General features: G+C 45.6%; 1 protein-coding gene across 2 annotated transcripts in view; it reads left to right on the top strand.

The window, feature by feature from the left end:
• LOC144671404 (protein YIF1B-B-like) overlaps positions 1-6,507 on the top strand; it is a 15,427-nt gene extending 8,920 nt beyond the window's left edge. For both annotated transcript variants that reach the window (XM_078533301.1, XM_078533302.1), the window contains exons 4-8: positions 1,230-1,308; positions 3,191-3,248; positions 4,225-4,380; positions 4,485-4,578; positions 5,071-6,507. In XM_078533301.1, coding sequence (XP_078389427.1) covers positions 1,230-1,308; positions 3,191-3,248; positions 4,225-4,380; positions 4,485-4,578; positions 5,071-5,226 — 543 coding nt within the window. In that variant the 3' untranslated portion in view covers positions 5,227-6,507. The remainder of the gene's footprint in view (positions 1-1,229; positions 1,309-3,190; positions 3,249-4,224; positions 4,381-4,484; positions 4,579-5,070) is intronic.
• Positions 6,508-12,134: the final 5,627 nt, after the last annotated feature.

Raw genomic sequence — 12,134 nt, 5'->3', positions numbered from 1 at the left:
CCTTCCACGGGTGAAGGGCTTCTCAAATCTTCGTTGAGTTGCTGGGGGAGAGGCACGGCGTTGCACTTGTCAGTCAGTGGTCAGTGGGAGACGCTGCGAATAGGTTCACTGGCTAGATCAGTTCTCAAATACAGATCTGCAGTTCGATTGAGGACCGCCCTTGGGGGCGTGTTGTAAAACATGGCCCTTCACGTTGCACAATCTCTTTGTTAAATGAGGTTTCCGGTGGCAAGCAACCATTTACCTTGATTGCTGGGGGTGTTTTGCACTTAGCGGCAGGAAAATGGAACCACTTTTGGAGGCACATGCACTGCCTCGTTTGTAGAGCTCCAGGACTGTTCTTGGTATTTGGTATCTGTTGCTGGTTTGTGTGGAGGGATTTTTTTGTTTTAGTGGTGTTCTTTGCACCGGTAAAGCCCATCCCAAATCACCCAGAAGGCATTAAAAATCAACCACATGGTGTGGGACTGCAGTAACAGTTTGGGGAGGGGGCGGAAGACAAGCTAGAGGGATGTCAACATTCCAAACTGAGGGACAGGTGGAAATTTACAGGGGAGAAGCAAGAGTCAATTGTACAGGAACAGGAGGTGGCCATGTAGCCCCTCAGGGCTGTTCCACTATTCTGAGATCATGGCTGATCTGCAGCCTAACCCCATATACCCAACTTTGCTCCATGGCCCTTAACACTTTCTGATAACAAAAGTCTATCAGTCATAGTTTAAAATGATCTCACGTCAGTCACCATTTGCAGAGGAGAGTTCAAACCACCACTCTGCGTGTAGAACTATTGCCTAATTTCCCTCCTGAAAATCCTGGCTATAATTTGTGGACCATTTCCCCTAGTTTTAGACTCCCCAGCCATCAAAAATAGTTCCTCCAAATCTTCTTTATCTGTTCCCCTTAACATTTTGAATACTTTGATGAAATCTCAACCTTCTAAATTCCACAGAGTGCAACCCTAGTTTTTGTAATCTCAACTCCTTGAAGTGCGGGTCTCATTCTGGTAAATCTACACTGCCCTCCCTCCAAGGCCAATATGTCCTTCCTGAGGTCTGGTGCCTGGAAATTCTCTCAGATCGTTATTTTTAATGCATTTGTACCATGAACAACACTTCAGGAGATCAGCTGGTTGATGGGCTGGAGATCGACATACTTTCTCCTGAAGTGACAGGTTCAGCCCGTGTTGGTTATGCACTGATTGTCATCAGACTGATTGTTGATGTTGACAGAATTGGGAAGTACGATACCAGCAGGACAGCCCCGTGGCCCCTCGGGTTGAAGTGAATGCTCCTGATTTATATATTCCAGGTAGGTGCTACCTCTATGCTATCAGTACTATCTATAGTATTAACCATTCTGGGAAGTGTTTCTGGACTGGGTGGGCAAGGGGGCTGACACTCTAATCAACTCCGATATGATGAAAGGTAACAGACCTGAAACGCTAACTCTAAGTCCGTTTGCACAGGTGCTGCCAGACCTGCTGAGTATTTCTAGCATTTTCTTATTTTTACTTCAGAATTCCAGCATCTGCAGTATCTTCCTTTTGTATTTATTGTAATCAACATATATTGTGAGGTTCAATACACACAAGAGTGATGGAAACTCCTGCTATTGCAGGGTGATTTTTACCTATACGCTTTAGAGAGAGTGAATCGTGAATCACTTCCTAGTTATGGAGAGGTTTCGCTCTGAGCAGTATAGGGAAGGTCTGTCTCCAAAAACTGAAATTGGCTTTGTCTTGACCTATAGAATTTACAAAATTGCCAGCAAGATTTCCAGAGATCTTCATTTCAATTTGTAAACGAGTCTTAGAGCTACAGCTCCTCATGCACTGGCTGCCCTCTGATGTCTTCATGTCTGTGAGTGTCAACGGGTTAGTTAACCATGTACAACATTGTAGATGAGCCCAATTCCTTTCCCACCTCCCTATCCACGCATGCAGTTTCCAACAGGGTATACGGAAGCAATCAGGAACGGGAACTCTCACCGTTTTGTTCACTCACACTGAATTTTAATATGTTATGGCACAGCTGATGATAAATGCTGAGCTGCTCAAATCTCAAAGGGAAGCTTGAAACAACTGCCACAACTGTTTTGTAATTTGTATAAACGTTGACATGTGTGCCGTGAATTCAGTAATAAGACCACCAAGTCTTACAGGTTTCTTACAAAACTAAATTACACCTTTATTAATAGAAGAAATGATTTTAAGCACACACATTGATCTACAAATTATTACTACGATAATTTCTAAATCTCCTAATTAATCTAACTCCCAGTTACACTTTTGTTAAGGCAACAGTGAGACACACAGATTTTAAAAGACCCAGGCAAAGAAACATGATACCCTGAACAATCCAATTCAAAGCGAGGTTTCTTAACTTCAGTTCTTTGTAGACAGCAGCCTGAGGCTTACATGCTGGAGGATTTCACACTTGTTAGATCTTACAATGCCTGACCTTACACACAACCTTCTCTCCTTTATACATATTTTCCCCTTTGAATGCAAATTCCCATTGTTTCACTATGTCTTTGGACTTTACCCTTCTAATAATAAAAATCTCTCATAGTACCAATTTTACCAGTAAGCTTTGGGGAAAAATAAACACACTGTTTCTTAGCTGGCTAAGTGTAATATTTCACTCTCTCTTTTGAAATCAATCTACTCTGGTTTATTTAAAAATTCAAGTGTTCCCTTAATACCTATGTTTACCTACTTAACATTTCAAACCTACTTTACCTTCTGATACATCAAAGCCATCGGACCAGCTGCCTTTAATTCAATTAAGTCACACACAGGCATAGACCCCACTATTACTATTCCAATAGCATTATAAAAATTATTATATCTTCCTGACAATTATTTCCATCCTGGGTCAAATCCGTTAACAAGTCTCAAACCAGAAGTGGAAAGTGGATCTGTACAGCTCGGTCACGTGCATTTGCTCACTGCCCCCTCCCAAGTTCCGAGGGTTCAGAGATTTAAATTATGCTTAAGTAAGGCTCGTTGTATTTGTGTGACTACACATTTCGATTGGTTGGTGATTACTACCTTGTGAAAGAAGGTCATTAAATACTCTTGAATTTGCAGTAATAACGTCACAAGCTGGTTTAATGGGCTGATGTGCTGTATCTCACTGTCCACACTCTTGTCTTATGGCCATTTCTCTCTCTCTCTCTCTCTCTCCAGCAATGGCGTTTATCACATATTTATTGGTAGCTGGGTTTGCTCTTGGAACTCAAAGCAGGTGAGAATCCTCTTGTCGCAATAGTCACACGATCACGCATCCTGCTTTCTATTCTAGCCAGGAGTGTTGTTGTGTGTTTAAGTAGAATGGCCTTTGGGATTCAGCATCATTTACGTTTTTTTAAATTTTATGCTTCATATGTGGGATGGGGTATTGGCACTAAGAAAGAACTTGCGTGACCTTTAGGACATCTCAAAATGCTTTGCGGTCAATGAAGTACCTTTGAAATATTGTAACGTAGGAAACGCGGAAGCCAATTTGCACACAGCAAGCTCCCACAATAGCAACCAGACAATCTGTTTTTTTTTAATGATGTTGGTTGAGGGAGAAATATTGGTCAGGGAAAAGTTCCCCCCCCTCGAAATAGTGCCATGGGATCTTTTACACCCACCTGATAGGGCAGTTAGGGTCTCAGTTCAAAATCTCATCCAAAAGACAGCACCTTGTTAAATTCGATTTGAGGTACAACTCGTTTGCAATAAATCCCCAAATTATTGGTTTTAAAATTATCAACAACCTCCAACACTGCCACATTCCCTTGGTGCTGCACTGGGATGTCAGCCAGGATTTTGTATCTGGCTCTAGTCTCTGGAGTGGGATTTGAACCCACAGTCTTCTGACTCGGTGGTGAGAGTGTTACCCACTGAGCCACAGCTGAGGAACATTGTCTTGTTTCAAGCTTCAAGCACTTCCTCTATTTTGTCATTCTTTATTGTGCTTAATTACTTATGTTCATTCTCCCACCCCAAAACAAGTGCCATATCAGGACCTTTGTAGCTGGCTACTGGGGAGTGTATGAGAGAGGATTCGGTTCAGAAGTAATTCCATCCCAAAGTGACTAGAATTGGCCAAGTGTTCAAACCTGCATTGTCACTGCACGACAGTATCTTGATCTCCAGTGCTTTGTTGTGCCGTGGGTTTCCAGGCAGATGCTTATGCACGCCCAGCATTCACTAGCTTATTTCCTCTCCTACAGGTTCTCTCCAGAGGTGTTGGGGATGCAGGCCAGCTCAGCATTAATCTGGCTGGTCATTGAGGTGCTCGCCATCCTGCTCAGCCTCTACCTGGTCACGGTGAACACAGACTTAACCACCATCGACCTTGTTGCTTTTGCTGGGTACAAGTATGTCGGGTGGGTTTGTGAGCGATGGAGTCGGGCGGGTCTGTGGTCGCCGATGTCTTCACAGTTAAGCGGGTGTGGGGTTGTATGTAAAATGTCTGATTTCTTACCCGCAGGATGATCACTGGAGTCATGGCTGGGCTGATGTTTGGGAGAACGGGATATTACGTTGCTCTGGGCTGGTGCTGCATCTCAATTGTGGTGTTCATGGTGGGTTTAGTTATTTAACTTATTTCCTTGTTCACTTTACAACTTAACATTTACCCATCAATATCTTTTCACCACGACCTGCCTTGGGGTACTGATTCTCTCGGGGATGTGGTTCCATGGATGCTGACTCTCTCCCTGGGGTACAGGTCCAAGGATACCTACTCTAGGGTACATATCCCCCCCTTGTGGCTACCTTCTGCCTTGTGTCTGTTTGCCCTCTGTAAGTGAGCTTACACATTCAGCTATGAGGGTCTGTTCCACCAATTCTGACCTTGTCAGACATCCACGTATTCACTTTCCTGCAGCAGAAATCATGGCTGAGTTCCTTTCCCGAAGGCAGATCAGCTCATAACTATTGCTACCCCGCCCCGACTGAGATCAGTTAGCTTGGCACTGACCACCTTGATCTGTACAGCTCGGTATCGTTGGATAGTGCATTCAGCGTTGTGCCATCCCAGAGGCCTCTTAACTTCTACCCAAATGCTTTTTCAGATTCGAACGTTGAGACTGAAGATTCTGTCCGAAGCTGCAGCTGAGGGCGTTCTGGTGCGAGGAACGAGGAATCAGCTACGCATGTACCTGACCATGGCGATCGCCGCCGTGCAACCAATCTTCATGTACTGGCTCACGTTCCACTTGGTCAGATAGGAAAGCTGGGGGGGTACCTCTGTGTTCCCTGGGGATGGGGATCGGAGGTGTGTCCATCTCCCCCAATGCAGGGCTGAGGGGAGAACACAGTTGGGGGAATCTAAATCCCAGAGGTTGATGGGGGGGTGGGGTGGGTGGGTGTGAGTGCAGGACAGATATGTTGCCCCGAGGGGTTGGCTGTCTCCCGTGGCGATGCGGAAGGACACATCTCGCTGAGAGGAGGGGTCCAACTCCCCGAATGGTGGGGGGTGCAATACTATCTCCACGTGTGGGAGGGTGGCGCAGGAGATGTGTCCATCTACCCAAAGGGGAGGGTGGGAGGGGGACGCAAAATGATTTCCTTGTGTGTGGGGAGGGAGGACGCGCAGGACGGGTCCATCTCCCCGAGGTGCACTGGGCTGTGTCCCCTCCCTGCGTGGATATCGAGCTTTTTCTGCTGGGCTGCCTGTATAATCTGAAACGCAACAAGTTCATTGTTTGGTGTGTCTGACCCAGATAATTAACCTGATCGGAAATAACAGGCCAGTGGACATTTCTGCTGCATGTTGACTTTCTACTGTCCGCACAGTGGGAATTTTTTAAATATCTATTTATAAACATTGAAGTTGGGAAAATAAAATATGGAAAGTATAATATCTTGTGCAATTATTGGGATTGTTTCAGCAGAATTACTTAAAGGGGAAAGTGCCTTCTACTGTAGGAGCTATCGACCAGGAGTCTGCAGCCCCCTAGGGGTGAATAAGATGGTTTCAAGGGCTCCACCAGTAACTCCTGTCTCCATCGTGCAACGATCTAAAGTTGTTTTAATGGAGATCCCCGTAGGTAACAATGTTTTACCTTCCGGACCCAAATCATCGATCGTCGCCAGCACAGTCACTCTTTAGTTCCCCAGCCCTGGCTCCGCATTGGACGTGGGAAACCGAAAACTGCTGCTTGGTCCCAGAGGCTCATGGTCATCGGTCCACTCTGTGGTCAAGGAGATGGTATCTAGTTTCAGTAGTTGTACTTGGCCTTGTTGAGAGCTGGTACAGCCATCAAATAGCATAGGTCCCATCAGCCCTGTAGCTGTGCTGCCTCCAATGACACTTTAACTTCAGTATAACTACCAACTTTCGGAAACAGTCTAACCAACTAGGCAACACTCTTATCAATCTCTGTGATGGCCTCCAAAGTCGAGTCAGGCTGAACATTGACCATGTGCTTGTTGAATTACCTCCAGGTCTTGACAGAATTTGTTGCTCAGCACCAGCAATAGGTTTCATGTTAAGTTTAAAAAAATAAATATATATTTAATTGTACAATTAGCCTTTATACAGAAAGAATACTTGTGTTGCACGACAGTGGGTGGGGGGGGGGGCTCTGTGTCAGTTTGTTAATACGGGAGAAATCTACTGCATTGACCAGTATCTCTGATAGGAGCAGGAGTAGAGCAGACAGCTCCTCGAGCCTGTTCCGCCATTCAATACAATCATGCTAAACTTCGGCCTCTACTCCCATTTCACGTCAACTCCCCAAATCCCTTGATTTTCCCTCCTTGATATCCGTTGATATACTCAAGCATGCACAACCCCCTGGGGTAGAGAAGTCCAAAGATTTATAACCCTTTGAGTGAAGAAATTTCTCCTCATCTCAGTCCTAAAGGACAAGCCCCTTATTGCTGAGATCCTGCCCCCGTGTTCTAGATTCCCCAGCCAGGGGAAACAACCTCTCAGTATCGACCCTGTCAGGCCCTTTCAGAATCTTGTGTACTTCAATGGGATCGCCTCTCATTCTTCTAAACTCCAGGGAGTGTAGGCCCAATTTACTCGGCCTGTCATCACAGGACAACCCTCTCATCCTGGGAGCCAACCTAGTGAACCTTCACTGTGCCGCTTCCAGAGCAAGTATATCCTGTCTTAAAAATGGAGACCAAAACTGTGCACAGTATTCAGGTGTGGTCTCATCAAAGCCTTGTACGTTTGTAGCAAGACTTCCTTATTCTTGTGATAAAAACAAAAAACTACTGCGGATGCTGGAAATCCAAAACAAAAACAGAATTACCTGGAAAAACTCAGCAGGTCCGGCAGCATCGGCGGAGAAGAAAAGAGTTGACGTTTCGAGTCCTCATGACCTGTTCTGCCGAAGGGTCATGAGGACTTGAAACGTCAACTCTTTTCTTCTCCGCCGATGCTGCCGGACCTGCTGAGTTTTTCCAGGTAATTTCTGTTTTTGTTCCTTATTCTTGTGCTCTAATCCCCTTGTAATAAAGGCCAACATGCCGTTTGCCTTCCTAATTGCTTGCTATACCTGCATGCTAACTTTCTGTTCCCTGTATGAGTGCGGTACACCCAGGCCCCTGTGAAGATCAATATTTAAAAGTTTCTTGCCTTTTTAAAAAAAAAAATCTGCTAGTACTGTACTGCCAAGGTGAATAACCTCACACTTACCCACATGTCACCTTATTGCCCACTCAACCTGTCTCTATCTCTTTGCAGCTGCTTTTGTGTCCTCCTCACAGCTTACATTTCCATCTAACTATAAGCTCCCAATAAGACTCTTGTACTCCTAGTGTTGTTTTTCAGTTACTCCTCTCTGAACTGCTAGGTGGAGGCAGAGGGGAAACAGTCGGTAGCAATTGCCTTGTACAAGTTCTATGAAACCTGTTGATAGATGGATCAGTAGCCAGATGATGTAGGATTAAGATAATCGGCAAGGAGCCAACGGGGAAATGAAAAATGTTCTTGCGCAACATGTGACCGTGATCTGGAATGCACTGGCCTGAAAGGCTGGTGGAAGCAGATTGATTAACTTCTGAGAAGAAATTGGATAAATACTTAGGAGAAGTTTGCAGGACTAAGGGGAAAGAGCATAGGGGTGGGATTAATTAGATAGAGTCAGCACAGGCACAATAGGCCGAATGGCCTCCCGCATTGTAAGGAGAGTACTGCTGTCGTCCCCTGTTTGTACTCCCAATGTCATAGGATAGTATGGCACAGAAGGAGGTCATTCTGCCCATTGAGTTTACATCATCTCTTTCAAAGAGCAATTCAGCTGGTCTCACTCCCCAATCCTTCCCATATTCCTGAAATTTTTTCTTAAGTAGTTATCAAAAGGAAATTGGAAGGCTACAGTCAAATCTATCCACCCTATCAGGCAGTGCATTCCAAATCCTAACCACTCATTACACATTTTTAAAATTCCTCATGTTGCCTCAAGTTCTTTGACAATCAACTTAATTATGTGTCCGGTACATCGATGATTACTTCGGTGCTGCTTCATGCTCTCGTCGGGACCTGGAAAAATTTATTAATTTTGCTTCCAATCTCCACCCCTCCATCATCTTCACATGGTCCATCTCTGACACTTCTCTTCCCTTCCTTGACCTCTCTGTCTCAATTTCTGATGATAGACTGTCCACCAATATCCATTACAAGCCTACCGACTCCCACAGCTACCTCGACTACAGCTCCTCACACCCCGCTTCCTGTAAAGACTCCATCCCATTCTCTCAGTTCCTTCGCCTCCGTCGCATCTGTTCTGATGACGCTACCTTCAAAAACAGCTCCTCTGACATGTCCTCCTTCTTCCTTAACCGAGGTTTTCCATCCACGGTCGTTGACAGGGCCCTCAACCGTGTCCGGCCCATATCCCGCGCATCCTCCCTCACGCCTTCTCCTCCTTCCCAGAAACATGATAGGGTCCCCCTTGTCCTCACTTATCACCCCACCAGCCTCCGCATTCAAAGGATCATCCTCCGCCAACTCCAGCATGATGCCACCACCAAACACATCTTCCCTTCACCCCCCCTGACGGCATTCCGTAGGGATCGTTCCCTCCGGGACACCCTGGTCCACTCCTCCATCACCCCCTACTCCTCAACCCCCACTTATGGCACCTCCCCATGCCCACGCAGAAGATGCAACACCTGCCCCTTCACTTCCTCTCTCCTCACCGTCCAAGGGCCCAAACACTCCTTTCAAATGAAGCAGCATTTCACTTGCATTTCCCCTAACTTAGTCTACTGCATTCGTTGCTCCCAATGCGGTCTCCTCTACATTGGAGAGACCAAACGCAAACTGGGCGACCGTTTTGCGGAACACCTGCGGTCTGTCCACAAGAAAGACCCAAACCTCCCTGTCGCTTGCCATTTTAACACTCCACCCTGTTCTCTTGCCAACATGTCTGTCCTTGGCTTGCTGCATTGTTCCAGTGAAGCCCAACGCAAACTGGAGGAACAGCACCTCATCTTCCGACTAGGCACTTTACAGCCCTCCGGGCTGAATATTGAATTCAACAACTTTAGATCTTAAACTCCCTCCCCCATCCCCACCCCGTTTCATCCCCCCCCCGCCCCGCTTTTTTTTTCAATAATTTATATAGATTCTTCTTTCCCCACCTATTTCCATTATTTTTAAATCTAAAACTAAAACCTTTAGTCTTTCCACCCCACCCCCACTAGAGCTGTACTTTGAATATCCTGTCTTCCATTCTTAATTAGCACTTTTCTCAGACAAATACCACCACCTTCAACACCTCTTTGACCCTTTTGTCTGTGACATCTTTTGATTATCTGCTCATCTCCACAATCACCACACCACACCCTCAATGTGTCACTCCCCCCCCCCCCCCCCCCCACCCACCTTAAACCAATTTATATTTCTCCCTTCTTCTAACTATGCTCCAGTTCTGCCGAAGGGCCATGAAGGCTCGAAACGTTAACTGATTTCTTCTCCGCCGATGCTGCCAGACTTGCTGAGTTTTTCCAGGTAATTCTGTTTTTGTTTTTAATTATGTGCCCTCTGTTTTTGACCTTTTGGAAGCAATATCTCTTTATTTACGCCATTTAAGCCCTTCATGATTTTAAGCATCTCTATCAAATCTCCTCTTAACCTTCTCTAATAATAATCCCAGCTTCTCGAATCTTCTACATGGCTGTATTTCTTCAGTTCTGAAACCATTCTGGTAAATTTCTCTTGTACCTGTTACAATGCCATCACGTTCTTCTCCAAAGTGGGGTGTCCAGAATAGGAGGGAGGTCTTGTGGCGCAGTCGCAATGTCCCTATCTGTGGGCCAGAAGCTCCGGGTTCAAGTCCCACCTTCAGGACATGATGGCCACGGAAGGTGTGTTTATAATGTGGTCAAACAGGTTGATTGTCAGCCTGTAAATCCTTGCCTGATGATAGGTGGAGATATTTCTGGTCTGCCATACCGCAGAAGGCAATGGCAAACCACTACAGTACTTTGCCCAGCTTAATCATCGACCCAGTCCAAGGTTGCCAATGCCCTCTTAGGGCATGGTACCTGAGGGAAGAGGAGGAGTGCTTGGCACATCATAACATTCAAAGCTATGGGCCAAGTGCTAGTAAATGGGATTAGGTAGGTAGGTCAGGTGTTTCTCACATGTCAGTGCAGACTCGATGGGCCGAAGGGCCTCTTCTGCTCTCTGTGATTCTGTGGCCCAAAACTGGATGTAATGCTGCAGCTGGCAGACAAACTTTCCAAAGTATCTGCTCCCAGGTTTCCTGTAACAGTCAGTTCTGATGTATAAAACTTTAAAGTAGAACAGCAGAGACCAGATGCAGCACAGACATCTCTGTAATCAAACACTGGAAGCTTCTGCTAAGCCACACAAATGAGAACCAGGGCTGTAATCTCTGGAATTTAGAAGGTTAAGGGATGATTTAATTGGAAGTTTCAAAACATTAAAGGGAACAGCTGGGGTAGATAGAAACTATTTCTGCTGGTTAGAGAGACTGGGACTAGGGGGCATAGACTAAAATTTAGAGTCAGATCTTTCAGGGGTTAAGTTAGGGAATTAGGTTAAAATTAAAATTAGGTTCACTCAACTGATACCTGGGATGAAGGGGTTATCCTGTGAGGAAAGGTTGGACAGGTTGGGCCTGTATCCAATGGAGTTTAGAAGAATGAGAAGTGATTTTATTGCAACACATAAGATCCTGAGGGGGCTTGACAGGGTGGATGCTGCAAGGATGTTTCTCCTTTTGGGAGAGACTAGAACCTGGGGACACCATTTTAAAAATAGGGGGCTCCCATTTAAGACAAGACGAGAATATTTTTTCTCAGGGTTGTGAGTCTTTGCGACTCTTCAGAGAGTGGTAGAGGAAGGGTTATTGAATATTTTTAAGGCAGAGATTCTTGACTAACAAGGGAGTCAAAGGCTACCAGGGGTAGATGGGAATGTGGCGTTGAGGCCACTCATCATTGAATGGTGGAGCAGGCTCGAGGGGCCGAATGGCCTGCTCCTGCTAATTCCTATTTTCTACACACAAAAGGTGGTAGAGGTTCGGAACTCTTCTGCAGTGAATAGCAGAGCAAGCTCAGGGGACTAATTGGCCTATGCCTGTGCCTCTGTTCCTGGAGATGTCAGGATTTATTCACAGTCTGTTCAGTTAATTGATTAGAATAGATTACTAACCTGACTGGGAGTGATAATGTTTTCACTGTTAATTTTGTCCTTGCCCCCCCCCCAGCGAGGTGCTAACGTAGAAAAAGGTACATTTCTACAGTGTCTGATCCCCCTTGAGTACCTCTCCCAATTGGCATTCTTCACTCCCGATCCTGAATAGTGTGCACATCATTAGACTTACTTAACCATGGAGGAATTTACAGCCACAGTAAATCCTGAAGTCTAAATACCTGCATCTTCCAGCTGGTCGGAGGCATTGAGGCCCTGTAGCAGAAACCAAGACCATATCGATCGGAGAGAAACTTGGCAAATTGCTAACTGCTTTTCATAATTAACATCACCAGCTGATCTGCATTGATCTTAGGCCAGAACACCAAAGGCCCGATGGCACTAGTTGGGCAGTCAACAAGAGAATACCTATGTTACACTGGCAGAAGTGTCAAGCCCCATTTCCCCTCCCTTGCTCTGTGACAGACAAGCAAAACATTTAACCTAATTATT

The sequence above is a fragment of the Cetorhinus maximus genome, chromosome 32 (genome assembly GCF_964194155.1).
Source record: "Cetorhinus maximus chromosome 32, sCetMax3.hap1.1, whole genome shotgun sequence".
In the NCBI taxonomy this organism is placed as follows: domain Eukaryota; kingdom Metazoa; phylum Chordata; class Chondrichthyes; order Lamniformes; family Cetorhinidae; genus Cetorhinus; species Cetorhinus maximus.
This window is presented reverse-complemented; position numbering and strand designations above follow the sequence as displayed.